The 24,362-nt window shown below is 39.4% G+C and overlaps 1 protein-coding gene across 11 annotated transcripts in view; it reads left to right on the top strand.

Moving 5' to 3' along the window:
- Positions 1-24,362, top strand: part of PDE4D (phosphodiesterase 4D) — a 769,499-nt gene that overhangs the window by 583,706 nt on the left and 161,431 nt on the right. For all 11 annotated transcript variants that reach the window (XM_073343989.1, XM_073343991.1, XM_073343992.1 and 8 more), the window contains 2 exons: positions 3,146-3,337; positions 22,765-22,801. In XM_073343989.1, coding sequence (XP_073200090.1) covers positions 3,146-3,337; positions 22,765-22,801 — 229 coding nt within the window. The remainder of the gene's footprint in view (positions 1-3,145; positions 3,338-22,764; positions 22,802-24,362) is intronic.

Raw genomic sequence — 24,362 nt, 5'->3', positions numbered from 1 at the left:
TGAGCATGTGCATCTCTCATAGATTTCCACAAGAACTGTGGGTGCTTAGCGCTTCTGTAAACTTTAGGCAACTAAGCCTTAAAATTTTGGCCATTAATAAACAGTAATTTTATTATTTATTTAAATACCAGCATGCAGTGGTGCTGGAACAGTTTTTGTAGTGGGGGTGCAGACGGCGGAAACAGTGTATTTGGGTAGCTATCACTACTTAGAGCCAAGGGGTACGACAGCACCAACCGTACCCCTAGTTGCAGCACCTGTGCCAGCGTACAGTATATACAGTGCTTTATTGTAAGAAAACAGCAGACTTCTGAAACTCATTTCCTTCCCCCACCAGAAGCTGCCATCCTAACGACTCAAACGGATATAGTATGAATTTTAAAAAAAAAGGAATACACATGAGCTGCAGGGGGAATTTTGTGTGCATACATGCAGGACATACGAGTTTTAAGGAGTGGGAGAGTGTTTGGTGAATATCGACTCGGATGCTCTTCCAAGGGTACGGAAAGCATGGAAAAAATGAAAGGAGACTAGAATGGGGCAAAGAAAATAGGGGAGGGACTTGAGGAAACTGTAGGGAGCAGGATCAGGTTGTATGAGGAAATTAGGACAGAGATATAAGCAGGAGCTGGAAGGGTAGAGTGTTTTAAATGTGAGAACGAAAAGCTTTAACTGAATCTGGAAGAACAGTGAATGAGTGCACTGATTTCAGAAGAGGGCCATTAAGAATATTATAGGTAACCATGAGCCTTTAAATACTATGCTTTATTTCTCAAATTATAAAGCGCAGCTAATTTGAGATTTGGAAATTCAGTGGGGCCTGTAATAACAGGGTGTTGGTAGTCACAGGAAACATACTCAGATATGAGCAAAAGGAATTGAAATGTAAAGACAAAGGTTCAAAAGACCATGCATCTCAGGATATTACTGATGATCTAATCAGTGAACAGTTCTGAAAACATCTGTTGGGCTCACTCTGCGGAGTCCTTGTTGAATACCATTGTGTTGAATAATTTTTCAGAGAATATTTGTTTTCCTTTTCTGTATTCAAACCATTTGTGAGAGATGGTATCTGAGGTGATGACAGATTCAAGAGAAATGCAGCAGAATGCCTGAAATTCAAGGAAGAATAACAAACTGATTGAGGAGAGGATAAAAGTAAAATACATAAACTCTTGGGTTTTGTTTATACTCTCTTATGCAATGCAGACCTCTATCCAGAGGGTGGATTGCTGAGAATTGAGACGTAATGTGAGGGCTGTTTCTCCTCCTCTGAATGCTGTTTTCTAAAATATTTTTTTTAAATGAGCTTGTTTCTTTACTAAGCAGTGTCATCTCTATTTTGGATGTTACCATCTCCCCTCCCTGCCCAAAATATTCTGATGGGTCATCAGTTCCTCCACTCGCTCTCCCGTCTCAATTGCTTTGTTTCTTTTTTTCATTGGCTACTTGGAAGAGTATCTAGTAGTATAAGATGAATCATGTTTATTACAGTAGTGCATAAGGACCAACCAAGAATAGGGCCCCATTGTGCTAGGCACTGTGCAAATGCAAAGAAGCAGACAGTCCCTGCCATGATTGATGGACAAATCAGACCTGACACAGTCCATTCAGAATGAATATTTAATATTTGATCCATCCTCTTTTAACCACTTCACTGCAGCAGATGTTAGCAGCATTCTTTAAGAATCAACCTTTAACTCCCAACACTTGCACTTCAGCAGAGCCACACCAGATATATAGTGCAGCACCCAAGGTACCCAACATATATTTTCTGTTATGGAGCACTGAAAATAGAACTGTTTATTTCTGCAGAGGCACAAATCGCCAGGGTAGCAGATAGCACCCACTTACAACTGTGCCTGTCCAGAAGACTGTACCCCATCCTATCAGATGCATCCCTGACCTTGTGGTTCACACATTCATCACCTTCAGACTTGAATACTGTAACTCATTGTTTGTAGAAACTGAGCGATATGCTCCAAAAATCTCTCCATCTGGTATAAAATGCTGCGGGTGGGCTGCTAAGCAACAGGTTGCCATGAGCTCATCATCCTAACGCTGTGCACTCTGCTCTAGCTCCCCATTGGTTACAGAGTCCAGTTCAAGACTTTTTTGTTCTGAGTTTTCAAAGCCCTTTGTGGAATTGATTCTAGCTACCTAAAAAACCCCACCTTTCTCTTTCTCTGTGACCACGGCCTCCCATGCCGGCTATGCTCCTTGGGAACAATGAAATCGTTGACCAGTAGACAGAGCTTTGGCAGGAACTGGATCTAGACAATGGAAGTGGAACTCACTGCCACAAGAAATAAGAATGGCCACAAATCTTACTCTGAATAGCCATAAATGCAAAACTAATTTATTTGACCTAGCTTTACAATAAGAACAATCCCTAATATACCCACACCCCTTAATTCTATTCAAGCATTATATTCCTAACTGCTGGGAATAAAAATAGGACAGTTGTTGTTTTAATATTTGAGCAGTTGTCAGGTATTATGATGCCCATGTAAGAAGCTAGATTGGAATCATATCCCTTGGAGTGGGAGACGGGGAGGCAGGTCACAAGACCAGGGGGACAAGGGCATGGAGGAGAAACCAGTGAAGGTGAAGAAAGCTTCTGGATCCACTTTGACTCCCTAATGTGCTAATGTGCTCTTGTGTGCAAAGGGATAAGCAGTTTCTTGAAAACCACCTTCCCTCCCTGTTCCTGCTGTGTTCCCTAATACAGCTGACCATAGGAGCAGCTCCAGCTCATTGGCCCAAGCTTGTGTTTCTTCTCTTACACACTTTTCAGCTGAGAAAACACATGCACTAAGTCCATAGTGCCACCAGTGGACACCCCACATCCCAAGAAGCGTGTAAACTTCAATAACTTTAATAGTGATTTATCTCACCCCCCTCCCCTGTCATTCTTTCTTTGGTTATCAGCAATTCCACAGTATATCTCCAGACACACCTTTGTTATTGATTGAACAGTGGAGTTGATCAGCAGTAGATTTTCCCACTATTAACAGAAGGTTTTAGTTAGTGAAAAATGTGTTAGAGGCATCTGCTCTTATAGCTGCATTTATTATTTTCAAAACTCTCAGCATAACTGTAGCATAAATCTTTTTTTTACCCCCCCTCCCCCTCTTTCTTACAGTTTTGATGTAGACAATGGCACATCTTCGGGACGGAGTCCCTTGGATCCCATGACGAGCCCTGGGTCAGGGTTAATTCTCCAGGCTAACTTCGTCCATAGTCAACGCAGGGAGTCCTTCCTCTACCGGTCAGACAGTGACTATGACCTCTCTCCAAAGTCCATGTCCAGAAACTCTTCCATTGCCAGTGACATGTAAGTGTTTTAAAAAGAAAAAATGTAGACCTCCCACATTTTAGCTATCATTTCACCCTATGTTAACAACAAACCCAGGCAAAATGGTCTATTACATTTTTGGTACCATAAATCAGCTCCTTCAGAAATCAAAGACAACAATCACAAATGCTGCTGAATTCACTACTAAGAGTTTTTACAATCAACCTTACACATACATGCTATTTTTATGCACTTAATTTGTCAATCCAATTTCAAAATAGCCAATAAATATGTCAACCAGCCCATGAAATTCACTCAATTTCTGAATATGTTACTTTAGTGATTTTTGTAAGGAATGTATTTATCTTATTTTAATTGGTGAGGCTGTTAAATTTTTTTTTTTTTTTTTTTTTTTTGGCAAGGGGTGCAACAGTTATCCCATCGAGCCTGTTATAAACCCTGTGTACCATGGTTGCCTGTGGTTGTGGACAAAAGAAGTGAGGAACTGGAGAATGTGTTTACTTTTCCAGCATTTCCACAGGAACAATTTCTCACAAGGTTAACAATGTATCAGCTAAATTATGAGAAGCTACCCTTTTCTGAAAATGTTTATACTTTGTTCCTAAAAGTACACTGCTTTGGTAGTACAGCATAGTGGTGAGATGGATGAACAGTTTGTAAGGAGGTATCCTCACCCTTTTAAAAATGATAAATCTGTTACGTTGCAATCCAGTCTATTCCCAAGGCTCAAAATAAATAAATAAATTTTAAAATTGCCCTTTTGACGTATTTTTGAGGCTCTGACAGGAATGATTTAGCAGATTCCAGAGATGGAATGACTCCATCAGAGGCAGAAAAAGACTCTAACTTCCCTTCACTTTGGTGTCAAAATTTTAACAAGGGTTTCTTGAGGGGCTCCTCAAGCTTCTCACTGCTTTTTACTATTTTTGTGTTTTATGTACTTTCTGCCAGACGGGCTAATCCTGCAAACACATACCAAAACAAATGTTACTCATATGATAGTCCTAAGTCAAATGCAAATCTATTTTATTTTATAAGGCACTAAAAAAACATGTAATTCTCTAACCTCTACTAACTGCTAGAAATGAATAATAGCCAAATGATTTTTTAATTTTTAAATCTGCTCCAACTTCCATTGCTGAGTATGTGTTATGGATTGAATTGTAAACCCCTAAAGTAGATAGACATGCTTGCAAAGGTCCCCTACTGAACAAGGAAATCAGGAGAATAGAAACATCGGATCTTGATGTAAGTGCTAAGATTTATTTTATAAAAATGGAATAAAAATTAATTGAACATCATACTTTTTTAACAAGTCATCCTTCGGGATGTGTGAATTCTCATTCATTACTGTGAAATGTATTTTCCTCTAGTATTCGAATCCTTGGGAATTTGGGACTGCTATTTTCAGCTTATGTATCTTTTTTGTAGATGTTAATTTGTCTACCCAATGACAGCTCTTTTCCCATTTGAGTGCCATTGTAGGTGACATTCATCTGTGTGCCAAGAGGCAGCACAAGGCCTATGCACCATGTAAGGCCTGTTGATTTAACACTTCCTAGGCCTAGTGCCGCCCCTTTTCCCCCTTTCACCCTGTATGAACAATATGGGTGAGACCAAAGATCAGTGAGACAAAAATGGTCTTGTCTTGCCTGAAAAGAATGTAAAAACACATTGTAATCACAGACAGACAGTCTGATCCAGACCTTACTTCCATGAGGCCAAACTTTTTGTGTCACTTCTTGTGACACTCCTACTTGAAAAGACTTTCCCAGTCTAAGGTACAATACGGATCCCCAACCTGCTTCTAGGTGAGTTATTTCAGTTAACAATTTCAATTACTGCTCCTCCCATAAACCCATAATTCATTTTGGCATTTCCTTGAATTCCTAGTGAGATTTCAACACAGAGCAAAAATTTGGAATAATGATTTAACTATTGCAACACTGAAGACATTCTTCTCTTTTGATATTTATAATCAGTGTTCCTTTGAAACAACATTAAACATGTAAGAACAGTTGGCTAATCAGAGCTCACAAATGGGTAAACGTTCCAGTGCTCCCCATCAGACTAGAGATTCTGCCGTCGTGCAATGGAGCAGCTCTTATATGACACTGCTCACTATGCAGGATGGAGGGGAACATGAAATACAAAGAGCAGACCTTCTTACCTCTGGATAGTCAAATACCCCTCCTTGACCAAGCATTTTCTTCTGACTGCCATCACTGGAATGTCCTGACATCGTAAGTGTCTTCATCTGCTGTTCATTCAGACACTGAGGTGACAAAGGCTGGAAGCAGTCTGCACTCCTCCCAGAAACAGACATCTTCACACCTTCAGGTTAGGAGGCAACACATGTCTCGCACATGTCCTTCTAGTGATCTCAGTATCCAAATAAGAGATTGAGCCATCTATCTGATTGGTCAGCATTCTTGAAAAGCTGCTACTCAAAGCAGAAAGCAAAGGTCATATCACAATAAAGTATACAACCAACATAATTTCTACAGACTCCTAAAGTACACCTTGTTACAGGCAAAATTCTTTAAAATTAATTTTAATTGTGCAAAAAATTGAAGTGTACATAAATGAAAAGAAGGGGTGAGCAGTACTGAAAAGTTATACCTAGTCATTTTATACTAATGCTATGTGGAAAATTTAATGAAATACATTGTTGGGATACAATAAGATTTATATGGCTCATCTGAGCACACATTATCATATATCTGAGTTGCATATTTATCATTAAACCTTAATAAACATGTTTCTGTTAAGTTTAATTAAATCACAACAGTAAATTTAAGAAGGAAATGAAAAAAGAAAAAGAAACAAAAGCAAGGAAAGAGAAAGAAAGACAGATAGTAAAGAAAAAAACCCAAATATTTAAAGATCATTTACATTTATTAGTTATCCATTCATGATATCTTTGTTATGATCCCTCAGTATTACCTGTTCACCTCAGGACAACAAATATAGGAGCCACTTCACAGACAAAAATAAAAACAAGAAAAATAATGAGGAAAAAATGGATTGAGTTCCTGCTTAATTTTAACTGATGAATATTCTTCAGGGCAGTATGCATACATAAAGTTTACATTAACACAGGTATAAAATGCTGACCATACAGCAAAAAGAAAAGTCCTGATGTTTATCATTCAGAGTTACAGCGAGAGCAATGTGTAGCCCAGCAGCTAATATTAACACAACATGATATTTAACAAACAAGATCACAAGTCTTATTTTCAGGTCCGTGGTGCCTGTGAATGTAATGACTGCATAGCTTTTTGATTATTTAGTCAAAGGAGGGGAGGTCTAAGAAGACCTGGCACAGGATTCCAGAAGTGCTTTAAAACAAGTAAATATGAGTCAAGAAATAATAGTAATAGCAGGAGTATAATGCTATTTCCAAGCCTTTTTTAAATCCTCTTTGTTTTGCAAAATGATGCCAATTATTATATGTTTATAATTATTATTATTATATGTATATATATTATTATATTATTATATGCATATATTATATGTATATATATTATTATATGTTTTCTTGCAAGGAGTCATAAACCCAGTTGGTCTCTTGATTTTAAATCAGGATCACTAGCACGTCTCTTCTTAGTCAATAGTTGTGAAATGTTGCTGAATTAATGTGAGCTTCCATACTGTGCTCTGATTCTTACCATTTTCTGAGCCCTCAAACAAATTACAGATGAAGACTTTCATGGCAAAGCTTACTTGCTTTGATGCTTTTTGTACACTGAATATCCAATCAAAGAACATAGCAAATTCCGCATAGAATTCCAAATTGCAATTTGCTTTTTGGTGACATTCAGTATGTTGACTTTTGATCTGTGAAGCTTAGATATGTCTGAGACCATTTTCATCCTATGGACCCTCCTAACAGTTGAGAACAAACTTGGGTATTTTCCTCAGTTTCCTTAGATTTTAATGGTTGGGGTAGGGTGACCAGACAGCAAGTGTGAAAAATCAGGACGGGATGGAGGTAATAGGAGCCTATATAAGAAAAAGACCCCAAAATCTGGACTGTCCCCATAAAATCGGGACATCTGATCACCCTAGTTTGGGGCCAAGGCAGGGCTACATTCAGAAGGATTCTGGCTAAATCAGTTGGTTTATGAGTCTTCAAGATGCACAGCTCTAGCTCAAGGAATTTGGAGACCCTGACGAGCCTGTCAGCTCCTTTCAGCAAAGGGCATTTTTTTCTCTCTTCCCTAAAAGAAAAAGATAAAGGGGAAAGAAGTGGATTAGAGGAGGAAAAAATGCAAACTTCTAACACTAGCATCATAAAAGTCAAGAAATCAAGTACGCAAAGTTTGGAAATTCCCAAAGTTAAGGTAACAGTTGTTGCCATATTATTTACTTTGCCATTTTGCAATTTATTTCTATTCCTGACTTTTGGTTAAATAGAAACATTAATGTTTCTTTCTGTTTTGTTAATGCATATCACAAAATATATAGGATATGCAATTTAACTGGATTAATATTATAGAAGAAAATCCCTGAAACTCTCTGACTCTTGAGTGCTTGATTTCTCAACCTCAGCAGTGCATTAACTCTAGCTGTATGTAATTCACAAAATGTACATATGTACTTGGAGGGAAATAATATATTGGCTTTAAATAATTTAGAGATGTCTGATTTCCATTACACATCAGCATAAATTGGGCTTTTTAAGATATCACTTGGATTTCCAGGATCGCAAGCGTAAGAAAAAGCAGTAAAGAAATATTAAAGTGAAGCACAAATGTGTAGTGTTATGAATAAATATAGCCAATAGATGGCAGTATTGATGTATAAATTCATGATCTTATTAATTAATTAATTACATAATTTGGATTATTGCACTGGCTAGGAACCCCAATCATGGACCAGGACCCCATTGTACTAGACCCTGTAAAAACACAGAACAAAATAATGTTCCTTCCCCCAAAGAGCTTACAAGACATACAGATAAGAGACAACATATCAGACAGCAGATGGATACAGACAGATAGATGGGGGAGTACAAGGAAATAATGAGATATCATTGGTCAGCATGATGGGCAATGATTTCAGCACACCAGCACCCTCACTACTGTCAATTTTTTTATAGGCATCGCAGCAACTGAGATTTTAAGGAGGGATTTGAAGGAGAATGAGGAGGTAACTTTGTGGATGTTTACAGGGACCACCTCTGAAGTCTAGGGGCAGCCTGGGAGAAAGAACAAAGATGCATGCTTGAAAATTTAGCAAGTGGGTGAAGGAGGCTGGCATTACTGGCCAGTCGGAAGTGGGAGTCAGCATTTTGATACTGAATGAGAGAAGAGAGGCAAAGCAGTAAAGTATCACAATGTGGAGGAAAGATAGGAAGAATAGGAATCGACTTATCTGGCTGCATCAGGAGCTCTTGAAAATCAAAAGGAAAGCCATACCAGAAGTGGAAACAAAGGCACATTGCTAAGAAAGCGTGTAGAAAAACAGCACATGTAGGACAAAATCAGACAGGTAAAGGGGCAAAATGAGTTACAACAAGCAAGGGCATAAAAAGAAATAGGAAGTGGTTCTATAAATGTTTCTAATGTAAGACAACAATGGAATAATGTGTAGTTTCATTACTTAATGGGGAAGGAGAGCAAATAATGGATGACACAGAGAAAGCTGAAGTGTAATGCCTTTTTTAATTCTCTCTTCACTAAAAAAGTTAGTTGTGACCAGGTGCTTAACCCAATTAATATTAACAAGGAAGAAGGATCTCAGACCAGAACAGAAAAATAACAGGTTAAAGAATACGTAGATAAGTTAGATATATTCAAGTCAGAAGGGCCTGATGAAATATCACCCTGGAGTACGTAAGGAACTAGGGAAAGCAATCTCTGAATCATGAGAACTCATGGAGGATTGATAAGGTACCAAATTACTGGAAAAGGGAAACATAGTACCTATCTTGAAAAGGAGTAAAAGAAAGAGCTGGGGAATTATAGACCAGTAAGCCTAACTTCAATACTGAACAAAGATACTGGAACAAATTATTAAACAACCAATTTGTTTAAACCTGGACACCATCTGGACAAGGTCCTCTGGTACCCCAGAGAATCATTATAGAGGCACCAGCAATCTCCTAGGAATTTAAGTGATTTCTCCAAAGAGAGAAAACCCCAACTGTGGTCAATATTTCCCTCCAGCTTCTTTTCCACTAACTGTCTAATGATGAAGATACCATCTATCATCCCCTTTTCCTTTCTAAAACCAAACTACTCCTTTCCTAAAATGGGCTCCAGTACTTGCTACTCTCTAGCAGTTTCATGCATTGGGGCAGTAGCTTATTATTTCCTCGGTACTTCAACCAAATCTGTATGTCACCTCCTCATTTGTAAATTAATACCAGTATGGACTTTCTCCATTCTCTTGGGATTTTCTTCTCTTTTCAAACTATGTGCAGGATATGTGTGAGACAGTGTGCACCAACTTCTCTAAAATCTTGGATCATTTCTGCCATGACTTCATCTGGATCTGCTTCTTTTCTGGATGCCATCTTCAGCAGGGCAGCTTTGACATCTGCCTCTCACAAGTCCTCAACACATGTAATTATTGGTTCACATGATAGTATTGTAGCATATAAAGGGTTCTCCTTATTAAGTAGACTCTTATAGTATTCTCAGCATTGGTTACATACCATGTCTCCTGTCACAAGCAGTCTGCCTCCTGCATCATTTATGAATAATGTGTTCACACCATCATTCTTTTGTTTCTTGTCCACACAATTGCATGTATTTTCCTCTGACCAAGTTGTGGGCAGTTGTTCAACTCATTATGCAGTTTCTCTAAAGGTAGGCTTCTCGTCTTTCTGATTGCTTGATTTGCTGCTCACTTGGAGGCTATATAGATGGCAATTGCTTTTTCCAAAGAGTTATTTTCCATCACCTTTTCTGGCTTCTCTCTTATTTCTTACTACTTACTGCACCTTCTCATGACCTGAATAACTGTGAGCTAAATAGTAAATGTAATATATTAGATATCGTCCTAAAACATCAAACTGTCTTACTGGCATCTTCTCGTCAAAGAATCCACTTGGAAGTATCCTCACTCATTTTTAGCTTGGCAATCTGCTGATTGACCTGTTTGCATTTGGAAGCAGCAATAAAGCACCCATAGCCTCCTCTCATGTGAGGACTTAGGATGTGAGGTGACAGCTCTACTTTCTTGTAGAGCTCGCCAAGGTGTGTTCGGTATGCCTTTCCACTGCTCCCCAGAATCATTCAAAAGCTAGGAAAGAGAAAGCAGTAGTGATACTATTTATGCCTTCTGACTGAAGGTGCTGTGATTCACAGTACTCATTAACATAGTGGTGGACTTCCCAATGTCGTTGATTCATAGAGGATATCTGCTAGTGCAAAGACAAATTCTCCATCCAGGACCAATTCTCCATCCCGATTCAAAAATGGCTAGTCAGATGATGTGATTAATTCTTTCATGGATCCTAGAAAGAAGTCAACAAACAGAACATATTCTACCAGCTGCTGCAAGGTCCATGTTTTAACTTCCATATTAAAGGGAGTGCAACATAGCACTGAGTGCAGTCAGGCCTTCATATAGCTGTAGAAGAGCGTCTGTGCTGCAGAGTCTCATGTTCTCCATGTGTTTGGGAAAAGAGAATTTTCCACAAATCCTGACAGTAAGTGCTTTCTTAGAAAGACTATCTTTATTCCACCCCGACAAGGTCCTCATTCTGGTCCTTACAAGGATCATCCAGTTGAACTCCTGTTGGAACCGTCACTTAACTTTTTTCTATTAAAGTGGTGTTCTCATTAGCTGTTTATCTCCACCACTTGAATTTTTGGAGTTGAGTGTTTTGTCTGGTGAGACCCAGTGTTGTGTCTTTGGCTCAGAGAGAAAATCCTTACAACCTTGGAAATAAAAGGGTCTTTCTCTCATTGGACAGAGATGGAAAATGATATCCAAATATTTGGGTTTACTTTTTCAGGATTAATTATCCCCATGTTCCACAGTAGGAGAAAACACTGTGGTTCCCCCCACTCACCTCCCAAAGTGTAGTTTACACAATCTGTAATTTAGGAAAGTAGATTGGAATTATCCTGGATATGGAAGTTGACTGAAATGGAGAGAACTTCAGGTGGAGGGCTTTCCCCTACTGCCTATGACGGACAGGTCTGGATTTGCCGTGAAGTTACAAACAGAGTGAAATACCCATTGTAGTGGAACTATGGATCTTATTACTCAAGGAAAGGACATTTTCAGGTAAACTTAGATAAATGTTCTTAATCCTGTACTGTTTGTTCAGGTAGAATTTGCATTGAGTGCAAGTTTAAGCCCATGAAAGGAGAGTTCCTTGAAGCTTAGTGAAGCTTAGGTCCAACCAGTTGAGCTACTATATAAGCTTCATCTGGGCCTTTACTATTAAAAAAATTAAAATATATATTGTTTTCAAGAACAGAAAGCCAAATTACCCCATGATACAGCCTATACTCATATTTCTGAGCCAGAAGGAACTTGAAATCTAACGCTTATAATAATACTCTGTAAGTAAACATGATGTCAGTTCTTAGGATATGCAAGAAAAGCATTTTCCTTAAAGATGATCTGCAAAAAGTTTTCAATTTTAAGTTGTTTGTCAGATTCAAGGAGAGGAAAAATACATAGTTATTAAAAAATTGAATTTGCACTATATTTTAACAAAATTAGAAACTACTATTGGCTTCCTTAGATTCTGAGGAATTTGGACTGCAGGTATCTTGATTCTTCTCTCAGAATGAGTGACATAAATATGTACAAGGGATGAAAAGAACCATTCCATTCTGAACCTCAAGTTTCATTCCCACTACTATATATGTTTTCTTTTGATCAATTTGATTAATTTCAACTCAGACATGAGTGCTTTTCTGGAGAATTTCAGTAAAACAGGGGCATATTTTATTTATTAAAGCAAGAGAAAAGTATTTATGGCCTTTTAAGAAAAAGATGCAACATAGTTTTTTTGTTTTTAAGATTTTATATTTAGATTAGATAAGCCTTTAAACTTCAAACTTGCTCTAGACTTTGGCATCAGTGAATATATTACCATATTTTAAAGAAATCCTGATAACCCATTTTAAAAAAGTTATAAACAAAGAATAACTGAAAAGTTAATTAAAATGAAGACCAGTGCCTGAGTACTATGCCATTTCCAATTGCTTGCAATATTTTACAGAAATTCACAGGATGTCGAAGGCAAAGTACTCACTACGATCCCCTTTTCAAACAAGTTTGTGAAATAAGGCCGAGTTAATTCCCTTTATTGACTATGCAATCAGTCTGTTATTGCGCAAGAAAAGGGTGTGTTTCTTTATGACCATGGGATTTTTTTTCATGCATGTGAATCCAGGATCCCCTAAGTATTGCTCACTTGCCTTTACAATACCATATAATACGGGATATTATTCTTTATGACATACAAGTAGAATTCATTTTATATTATTAAAAATGCAGAACCATCACTGGTAGTATTGCTTAACACTAAAACTTATTTGTTTTCCAAATTAAAATCTTTACTGCAAAACACACTACTTCTTCCATTAATAGTTTTAAGGAGTCTGTTCTTGTTTTGTTATTCCTTGTGGAAATATTAAATGTTTAAAACAAGTTACTCACTAACAGTATACTTAGCAAAGGAAACTGAGTTCCTAAACCTTCTCTTTAGACAAAGCTAATGCTGTTGCAGGAAGCATGTTACAATAAAAAAGATTCTAAATTGAGAGTTCAATTAATCATAACAGTCATCTCCTGGCCTGCTGCATAGCTCCTGCTAATGCGATAATGGGAGTTCCGTGTGTGTGCATAGCCTCAGGGTGGAGCGGTGTGGAGAGATAGCCTTCTTAAAACTGAAATCTTAATGCTCATTGGGAAATTTCTGTGTCCAGCTTCCAGCTCACTGGTCACCTGATATGCACAGGTACTGAATTAACTTCACTATCAATCCAGATGAAACATTAGTTCATGTTTCATCCCTTCGGGCACAAAAAGCTTCTTGTGTGCTTGCATTGATGATAGTTTTGTATTAACCCTGGAATTCATTCTCTAAAAGATGAAAAGTCTGAAATAGTATGTCCTTTGGTTTGTTTCCTTTGAAAGTACGTATTTTATATTCAAGTACTTTTTCTTGACTACTAGAGTTAAGGAAATGGTTAAAAGAGGGGGAGGGAGAAGAGCCTATATAAATTAAATTCTGTACACCTCTGATATATTCACCCAAAGCACTGAGTTCAGTAAAATTAGAATTGTGAAGCCAGCACATAAATCTGACACTCAGTTGGGTCATTTCCCAAGTGCAGATGGTATGAGAGTCCTAGGTACAAGGAGAAGCCATCCCTTTTTTCTGCTCTCTATCCTTTGAGCTGAAACATCTGCTCTGCTGCATTGGCATCGTAATGTGATAATGCGGTTTACATTGTGATATCATAACGCAGTTTGGACTCAGATTCCAGTTTTGACCATCATTGTAGCTAGAACCTGATCCTGAATAGTCAGTATTTTTTAACATCTCTGGACCATGCAGATCATACATGTATAGTTTTTTCCAAAGGCTTCATCAAGTCCTATAAGGTTTTAACAGGGCATCACAAAGTCTAGGCATGGGGTACTCAAGCAATGTTACTTCACATGTAGTACTCATAGGTTTCGCTCCTGCTACTGTTGTTGTCTGGTGTACATGCACAACACAACCGTAGGGCTTGCAGACTGTCTTCTCTAATCCTGCATCCACAGGCTTCATACCATGTCCGAACCAGCCTCACAAAGACAGGTGGGTGGATGCCATGTTTAATCCAAGTATAGAAGTATACAGTGAGGATGGGGTTGTAATAGATTTTTTTGGGTTCATCCTGAAGACCATAATAATATTCAGTAGTGGCCTTTCATATATTGTGCAATTTTTGAGTGTAAACAGTGTTAGCTCAAAGTCCCAAGCACATCTACAGAGCAAATGACATTTTCCCCTATATTTTGTTGTTTGATAAATTTTAATACATGAAAAATATGCTGAAATATACCTTACAGTGATGTGCAGCGTTTAAAAATGGGCCAATTTTATCACCCTGCCACCCCATTTATCCAACAGTCTAAGTTCCCAGCCCCAGAGAACAGTCAAAGGATGCTAGTTCCCCAGGGTTGATAACATTGAGCACAGCCTTTTCAAAGCCTACTGCCTGGCTCCACCCTTTTATGAAAGCTATTTTCCAGCCATAGAGCACCATGCAGAGAATGCCTGCTGGCTTTACAGACTGCTTGGCCTTCTCATCCAGTGCAAATCCTGGAAAGATACCTTGGTGTTTCAGTTGTATACCAGTGTAATACTCTACTTTAAAGTGATATAGAATTTCAAAATGCTCTGAATGTATTATCCACCATATATTGTATACATTTGTGAAAATTAACCAGTTCTGTGGGATTTTAACTGGATACATTAGAAACCACATTTCCAAACTCACCTGTTTGCACTCACATATTTGAAAATGTGGGCCAATATTGTTACTTACTATATTCTTTCATATGTGTGTATTCAAATCACTGAAGGAAGTAATATGTGATTTTCCCTCAAAGTTCCATCCCCCAAGCTGTTCACTGCCTGCATGAGCGCTTGATCGTATCTAAACAAATAGCACAAGCAACGATGGCATGAGCTAGCCACCCTAAGTATCTACCCATGGGGTTCAAGTGGGTTTGTACTTGGGATTGCTAGCTTGTGCCATGGCTGCCTGTGGTCTGAGGCTACACTACTATTTTAGCATGCTAGCTATGATGAGAGCTGCACGAGTATGCCTATGGGATCTGGGAATCACACCCCTAACTCATAGTCCAGATGTACCCTTAGCTAAGGCTCTCAGCAGGCTTCTCCACCACTTGAAACTGTACAAAATACAGGAGCCTGTCTGCTCACAGGATTGAGCTGTTATCACTGCATATTATGCCCATCTTGTGTTCTTTATGTGATCTGTCTGTACGATGATGAATCAATTTTATTCTGGCCCCCTCGGTGGTAACTGCCCTTAATGAAGGGAGACTTCATTCATGACACCCCTCAGGAGTTCCATCCTGGCAGGCTCACACTCATATTTCAGGAGGATGACTTTTTAACTGCTGTGGTGGTCCCAAGGAAGTGTGTGAGACTCTCACCTTATGGACGTCTGTCTTGACCTTTCTCACACCACTGTAAAAATAATCTGAAAACACTATTTTTTTTTCCAGTTGTACTCTGTCAGTCCAGTACGCATCCAGTTTTCTTATGCCCATTTTGTTAAGTCTACATTACTTGGCTTTATATAATAGTGTGTCTGGGTTTCCTTTTTCTGTTTCATTATGTCTGTAAGTATTCTATATTTCTATAGTTGCAGTGCCACTATAGTTCAGGTTCTGTTTAAAGGCTGACCATTCTAGAGCCTCCATAATCCACAGGCTTAATTGGATTCCTTTGAAATTTGGTGTGCCTCAGTCAGGTGCAGGGTAGGGTTTAGTGACCTAACTTTGAGGTAATTTGACCAAGAGGCTGCAAAGATATAAGCTGCCCCAAAATAGCCATTTTAAAAAAAGGTTTCTAGGCATTGTTTGTTTGTCTGTTTGTTTGCCCAGAGCTAGAGATCAAACTATTGATGTGGGTCAAAATGGTTTGTCTGTTGAGTTTTACCCAAGACAGTGCATGGCACCCACTAAATTTCAGAAGACCCGAATTGAAAATGCTATTTAAGAAAATGTACATTCTGTACATTCTTTCTGCGCCAGTAAAGAAAAATGGCTAGAGGGTTCCCATTCCCACCATTTTATATGCTTTAAAGCTCAGTTCTTCTAAGTGCTCTGATATCTGAATGGTTATTCAGATGGCTTTGAAATTTGGTGTGCCTAACATGGGTATGCCTAACACAATGACTGCTTCTGGAGTGTATGTAAATAATTCCATTGACTATTGCCAGCTCCAGAGGAACAGAGGGAACGTGGTGTGCCATGGGCAACATTTTTTCCCCCTTTTTGTCCTTTAGTAGTGTTAGATGGAAACCTGTGGGTGAGAATGAATAGGTTGTAAAAAGGGGGTGAAGAGCTTGTATGTTCCAGTGACTGTGGGGTTGGCAGAGTAGAGCTATGTGTGTTAATGACCTGTGCCAGGGCATTGCTAAAATAAGGCAGAGTTAAGGTTTTATGGACAACTGTAACTGTGAATTTCCTGTTTCAGAGTAGCAGCCGTGTTAGTCTGTATTCGCAAAAAGAAAAGGAGTATTTGTGGCACCTTAGAGACTGACCAATTTATTTGAGCATAAGCTTTTGTGAGCTACAGCTCACTTCATCGGATGCATACTGTGGAAATTTCCTGGTTTTCAGAAGTTTAAGTTTTGCTCAGGTCAACTTCTGCACAGGGACGACATACCATCAAGCAACCTTAACTCTACCTTCATGTAGTTTTTTGCCACTCAGTTTTAGTAAATGTTGACCACCTTGAATGCCTCAGCATGGAGACACTTTTCAAATTCAATTATAATTATTATTTAATGTGTCCAAGTGCTATGTCAGTGGCTTGTGAGGATATGCCTGATCTTCCAGTTAGTCAGAGTACAGGTGACCTGGCAGCTACTGCAGCATCCATATCTCCATCTCAAACGGATGTAACCATGCACATTCCTGAAGAAAAGTGTAGATCAGAGAAGAGTGTGGTGAAGGTGGAAGAAACAGCTGCTGCTGAGTTTAGTTCCTTAAGTCTAGATGATCCAGGACTGTTGACCCACTTGAGCAGTAGCCTTGTACTGCATGGGCCACAGCAAGTGAAAAACTTCACGTTTCCCAAAGACCATGAAAATAGAAGTTTCCATCCAACATATTACTGGCATGAAATCCCCAATGGTGACAAAGTGGAGAAGCCATGGCTTATGTACTCAAAAAGCCAGAATGCTGCATACTGTTTTTGTTGCAAACTCTTCCAGTCTAATGTTCCAGACACATTGGGTTCTACAGAAACAAAGGACTGGAAAAATCTGGCTAGAAATCTGGCATGCCATGAGAAGGCAGCAAATCACCAGAGAGCATTCCATAGGTGGAAAGAGCTTGAGATGAGACTAAGGTTAAAGGCCATCATAGATGATCAGCATCAAGAGAAGATTGCATCAGAATCTCTTTACTGGCAAAATGTTCTGAAAAGGCTCATTGCCATTGTGAGAATGCTTGCTACCCAAAACCTAGCACTACGTGGCACTTCAGATTAGCTGTATGTGCCAAACAATGGAAACTTCCTTAAAATTGTGGAGCTGATGGCTGAGTTTGATGCAGTACTCCAGGAGCATCTAAGAAGAGTCACCACCCAAGAAATGTACACCCACCACTACCTTGGAAAAACAATTCAAAATGAGATTATACAGTTACTGGCAACAAAACTCAAACAGAAGATTGTGGCAGATCTGAAGTCAGCAAGATATTACTGTTATTCTGGACTGCACACCTGACATCAGCCATACGGAACAGATGACTTTAATGGTGCGCTTTGTAACAACAACAGAACCTAGTGAAAATGTCCCTGCAATGGTGATGGTCAGAGAGCATTTTCTAGAATTTATTGACATTGATGATACTACAGGAGCTGGTATGACAAATGTGCTTCTTAAAAAGCTGGAAGATACAGAAATTGCGATAGCTGACATGAGAGGTCGGGGCTACGATAATGGTGCCAACATGAGAGGAAAGAACAGAGGAGTGCAGACACGGATCCGAGAGTTAAACCCTCGAGCTTTTTTTGTCCCATGCAGTTCTCATTCATTGAACTTGGTGGTCAGTGATGCAGCATCAGCTTCTAGTGAGGCTGCTGAATTTTTAAATGTAATTCAAAGCATCTATATATTTTTCTCTGCATCAACTTATCGATGGCAAATTTTGAAGCAACATCTGGGAACATCCTCTCTGACACTGAAACCACTGAGTGCCACACGATGGGAAAGTTGAGTGGAGGCGATAAAGCCTATCAAATACCAAACTGGGAAGATAGATGATGCCATAGTTGCCATTATGGCCATTATGCCATTCAACCCTAAGTTGAATTCTTTAACCAGGTGCTAGATTGTGCGATAAAGTCAGTTGAAGAATGTTTCATGCAGCTCAAGGAACACAGCAGTATATTTGGGATGTTGTATGATATTCCAAAACTCCTCACTATACCTGAAGAAGACCTACACCAGCAATGCAGGGCACTAGAGACAGTGTTGACAGATGATGACATGCGCAATATTGATGCAAGTGATTTAGGTGATGAACTGAAAGCCCTTTCAAGATACATTTCAGCAAAGTCAACTCCAAAGGCTGTTCTGGAATATATGTGCACAAATAAGATGACCACCCTCTTTCCAAATGCTTTTGATGCTCTGAGCATACTTCTAATGCTTCCTGTGACAGTTGCCAGTGGAGAACGCAGCTTTTCCAAGCTGAAGTTAATAAAAACACATCTACGCTCCACAATGACACAGGAGAGGCTGGTCGGCCTTGCAACCATCTCAATAGAGCATGAGCTGGCTCAGACTGTGGACCTTCAGCAGGAAGCAGTTCAAATCTTTGCAACCAAGAAGACACGGAAAGCACCACTTTGATTGTTCAAACAGATAAAAATGCCAGTGTTTACTATGGAGACAAGAAAAGTTACATTTGCTGTTCAGGAGTTTGAAAGTTAAGTGTTACTTAAAATTTTTGAACAAGGCATTGAAAGTTGTTAGTTCTCCTTTATTGGGGTAGGTAGCAGAGCAGTACCATGAGAGGAGTAGAAGAGGAAGAATGCAGAATTGAGACCTTTCAAAGTTTTGGCCCAAGCGAGGGGGCATGGGGGCATGATTTGAGCTCCCTGCCTCAGGTGCCAAAATGTTGTGGGCCGGCCCTGAGTTGAAGGACTAGCCACAGTGCGAGTCAAGGGTGGAAGCTGGGGCAGAGGCAGGCGCCAATGGCTGCCTAAGCAGCCTGGCTTGTGGAGGCCAGGTGCGGAGTGGAAGGTGTGAGCTAGGTGCTGATATGGAGCTAGGCAGGTAGTGACACTTATGGCCAAAGCCACAACCATGCTTGCAGTAATGCCAAGGAGCAGCCCTGAGCCGCAGCTACGATCTTACCCATCCAGAGCATGGGGAGCAGATGGGGAAGGGGTGGTGGTGCTTCCTTGGCAGCCCAGCTGTCAGCAATTTCCTGCTCTTCAGAACCTCAGCTGGTTCCATCCATTGACTGCCCTGCCAGCGTCATCCATCACAGAAATATCCATCCAAGTCTGCCTATAGCTAGGACAGCCTCTGTTGGTTAGAAAGCTCACCAAGAAAGGGAACCTAAGAAGAGTGCTCCAAGACACAGAAGGTTCTGAAAAGGAAGGAAGAGCTATGAGTGCCAACCCCCTAGGAAAACCTGTCTGCTTACCAGACAGCAACAGGAACTCCAGATCACAGAGGACTATATGCCGTTTCATAGAAGAGTTGCTATGGTTTGACCTCTGTGGGGACCCTGAACCCAGAAAAAGCAGCAGAGAGTCCTGTGGCACCTTATAGACTAACAGATGTATTGGAGCATGAGCTTTCGTGGGTGAATACCCACTTTGTCGGATGCATCCGACGAAGTGGGTATTCACCCACAAAAGCTCATGCTCCAATATGTCTGTTAGTCTATAAGGTGCCTCAGGACTCTTTGCTGCTTTTACAGATCCAGACTAACACGGCTACCCGTCTGAAGCTTGAACCCAGAAAAGGAACCCTCTTCCAGGTGATGGTAAGATGCATGGCTCCAGGGGCTCGTCCCAGGTCAAGAGGGCCTTACCGGTAAAGAGCCTAAAACAGAGGAAGTGGATGGACTCAGGTAGGGCAGACAGACTAAAGTGAACTCATCCCCACCTACCCCCACCTGCCACCTACTGGAGTAAAGTCTTGTTTGCATACCACATTTGGCCTTTTGTTAAATAATTTAGACCCCAAAGAGGTTTGCCAGCTCCTTCCCTGACCATGTCAGTCATGCCTTCACCTACTTCAGCAAGACCCCCTCCCCCTTAAAATACACACTTCTTCCCTCTTAAAACCTACTCTTCCATTCACATAAATATTAACCCAAGACAGGTTTCAGAGTAACAGCCGTATTAGTCTGTATTCGCAAAAAGAAGAGGAGTACTTGTGGCACATTAGAGACTAACCAATTTATTTGAGCATGAGCTTTCGTGAGCTACAGCTCACTTCATCGGATGCATACCGTGGAAACTGCGGAAGACATTATATACACACAGAGACGGAGAGTGAGTTTGTGTGTGTGGTTTTTGGAGGGGGGTGAGGGGGTGAGAGAACCTGGATTTGTGCAGGAAATGGCCCACCTTGATTATCATACACATTGTGAAGAGAGTGGTCACTTTGGATGGGCTATTACCAGCAGGAGAGTGAGTTTGGGGGGGGGGGGGGGGCGGAGGGTGAGAAAACCTGGATTTGTGCTGGAAATGGCCCAACTTGATGATCACTTTAGATAAGCTATTACCAGCAGGACAGTGGGGCGGGAGGAGGTATTGTTTCATGGTCTCTGTGTGTATATAATGTCTTCTGCAGTTTCCACGGTATGCATCCGATGAAGTGACCTCTAGCTCACGAAAGCTCATGCTCAAATAAATTGGTTAGTCTCTAAGGTGCCACAAGTACTCCTTTTCTTTTTATTAACCCGAGAGATGACAATAAAAGCAACTAGTAAAGTGTATGCTCGACATCACTGGTCACTCACTTAATTTTTGTTTCATCCTATTCCCCATCCTTTGTTGCAATGTCCCAGATCTTCAAAGGTATTTGGGCTCCTAATTTCTATTTGATCTGAGCCTGTCTGCTTACATTCAGAGCTTTTTGGGACCACTATGTTGCAACACCTATAAATCACCTGCTATCTTGTGGGCACTATCTAAATAGTAACAATCACTTTTTAGCAAATCAAATGCCAGTCAAATTTCTATTTTAATCATAAAAGTTCCTGAGAAGTGACCTTTTTATTAATATGAAAAGTCCCTTTTTTAAACACACTCCCTCTTTCTCTCATATATATTTAATTTTTCCCAGTGGAAGGAAAGCTCCTTATTGAAAATAGGTTTAAAATTTTAAGCACATTACGATACAAACTGTCAGTAACAATTTTGGATGAATGATTTCAGGTGCTAAAGCTGCAATCTATAACCTGTGTGACATATCTATTGCAGGCATAAAGCAGGCATATTAAAAACAAATTCTCATTAAATTATTTCTTTGTGAATCATTTTCTGGCTTTTATTGACTGTTTTCTTTGCCTTATTTAAAAAATAAAAATTAGAAATTCCTAGCTCCAGCTAGTTGGATAAAGCTAGCATTATTATTTTTTCTGAAAAGAACATGGATGCCAGGTAACTCTAGGATTAGAACCCTTATTCCATAAAAGTAATATTAGACAAATTGTTCATATTGGAGCATATTTGGGGAAAAATATTTCAAATGATGACTTATCGGATTATGTATGTGTCTGTCATGGGTTAATTACAGTATATTCATTATCAGTCACAGTTCTGTGAAAATGTCATTAAAGAGTGGATAAACTGTATATATATGTCAGCCCTCTAAGTTTCTTTGCTCTGTGGTTACTCAGTACCTCTGGTAACTAAATGCAAAATATCGCACGCAGGCCATGACTATCTGTGGTAGTTTATGTATAACTTTGAAATTTTATTCACCAGGGAAGTGGGAATTACCCAGTTTCCTCCAACAAGAAATTTTCGTTACCGAAGAAATAATAACCCCCTTTCCCTCCCTCCTCCACTAAGACACATCATTATGACACTTTGCGCCTACATCACCTAGCATGGTGTGGGTGTGGTTGCTACAGCAACCGCACACATTAAGTAACACTCCCATATAACTTCAGATATGTTAGTCAGTTTAAAAGTTTAACTAGGTTTTTATTAGTCTGTGATGCAGTCCCCAGTCATCTGCAGTTACTAGCTTGTCCAACACTCACAAAGTATAATCTGTTAGTAACACTTAATGCAAATCACTTTCAATATTTAGGTGGGCTGGGTCCCTCCACCAAAACTAATTGTGGGTGCTACCAGCCACACAGGCATGCCTGGTTAATTCTTATATGAAAGAGATTCCATTTAGATTCAAAGAAGGGGGGGAAATGGAAGTTTGGGAATGTGATCTTTGCTGATTCATCCTGTGTGTCCATGTTCATCTGTCCAACATGCAGCGTAAAATCAACTGGTTCTCCAGCAGTCCCATAAAGCCACCGGGTGATTGGATAACTGCTAAATGTTTTCCTTTCAGAGACATTTTTAAAGCAGCTGGGATGAATGGATATTGAGGAATAAGACTGAGGTTAACTAAAGTAATTTATAAGACTTAATTCATGTCCTGATATTTTTAAAAGTAGCTTCATTGAGAATAGTCGTGAGTAACATCTAATTTATAATTTTGTTTATTTTTCAGACACGGAGATGACTTGATTGTGACACCATTCGCTCAGGTAGGCACAACTTATCATATATCCATATGAAGTAATATGATGAGTAATCTAATTTTCAGGTGATGTTACAGTTTACATTTGAAGGGCCCCATGGTCACACCCATTGTTTCCTGTCTCTTATGTTGAAATCAGATTTCTTGCTTGATTCAGGGAAGGAAAAGAGAGAAAAAAAAACTTTGTCAACAAGCTGATTCTGCCACAGATGTTACCTACAGCTCTTTTTTATTGGTTTACCTCTGATTATTTGTGTAATAAAAAGCAGTTACATAAACTACAAAATAACCTATTTTTATTTCTCCTCAAATATTGTGTCAAGTCATAGTGCTATTGTGCCATCAACAGGAGAAAACTGTGATCTCCTGCTATTAAAATGTCAGTATACTCTGTCATCCAGAGTTTACTAGCCACTTTCAGCTCTTTATTTGCGGATATTTTTATATATAATAATTTCTGCACAGAATATGTTCACTTACAGAATCACATATATTAATTATTTAGTTTCTATTCTTGTAACCAGGTTTTATTATGTTTTACAAAATATCAATTCAAATATAATTATAACTTAAATATAAATCATGGATACATTTTAACAATATAGCTGTCTTATGATATATCAAAAGTTAAGTATTTCAGTGGTGAATTTCTGAACTCATGGGACCACATTTTCCTCTCAAGTAGATGTGGGCATCTCTCACTGAAGTGACTGAGAGTTGCCTCTGTGTATTTAACGGTAGACCTAAGCCCATGGAGCTGTATGTGATTGGAGACGAAAGAGGAGAGGAAGGGTGAGACATAGCAGAGTAAAGTAAGAACAATGTCCTCCTTCAGTTTGAGCATCCAAATTTTCTTAGCATGATGTTTGTGCATGTCACAAAATGAATATTACTAAAATATAGTTATGAGAACTTAAGTGAGCTAATCAATAGTACATGGTTTACCTGGGATCCATATTGGTCTGTCAGGACTGGATTGGCACCTACCTGCATCAGAGATCATCTTGTCATTCATGACCCACCATAAAAGCTGCTACTCTGAAACCATGCAGCTGACAGGGCACTGGGTAAAACTCTTGAGAGCTGGCCATAAGATTTTCTCTGTTCTCCTTTTATTGGAGGAGAAAAGACTGAGCCTGACCATTTTCAGATTGCCGAATTGCAAACGCTTTCCCAAAAATAACTGAACACAAGGAATTACAGTTGAAATAGCAACAAAAAATATTGCAATATTCCTCCTTGCAGTATTAGGCCCTTGAAAGAATCCTATACAAAATACACACACGCACACCCACACACACAAACACACACCACAGTAGACCAAGTTATCTACAGCTGTAACTCAATTAACTTGAATTGAGTTATACCTGGAGAAAAATTGGCCCAGTAAGGAAAACTTGCCTACCCTAGTACTGGAAAAGACTTGATGCATTATCAAATTTACTATTTCTCGACCTCTTTATGCCAATCTTAATTACACTATATAACATTCAAATAAAACAGGTTATGAGCTCCCTTGGAAAACAGTAAGTAGACAGACTAGGTTAGATTTACTGATTTTTGTACTG

Source organism: Lepidochelys kempii, chromosome 5 (genome assembly GCF_965140265.1).
Source record: "Lepidochelys kempii isolate rLepKem1 chromosome 5, rLepKem1.hap2, whole genome shotgun sequence".
NCBI classification, from domain to species: domain Eukaryota; kingdom Metazoa; phylum Chordata; order Testudines; family Cheloniidae; genus Lepidochelys; species Lepidochelys kempii.
The sequence above is the reverse complement of the archived record's forward strand: the minus strand, read 5'-3'. Positions and strand labels throughout refer to the sequence as shown.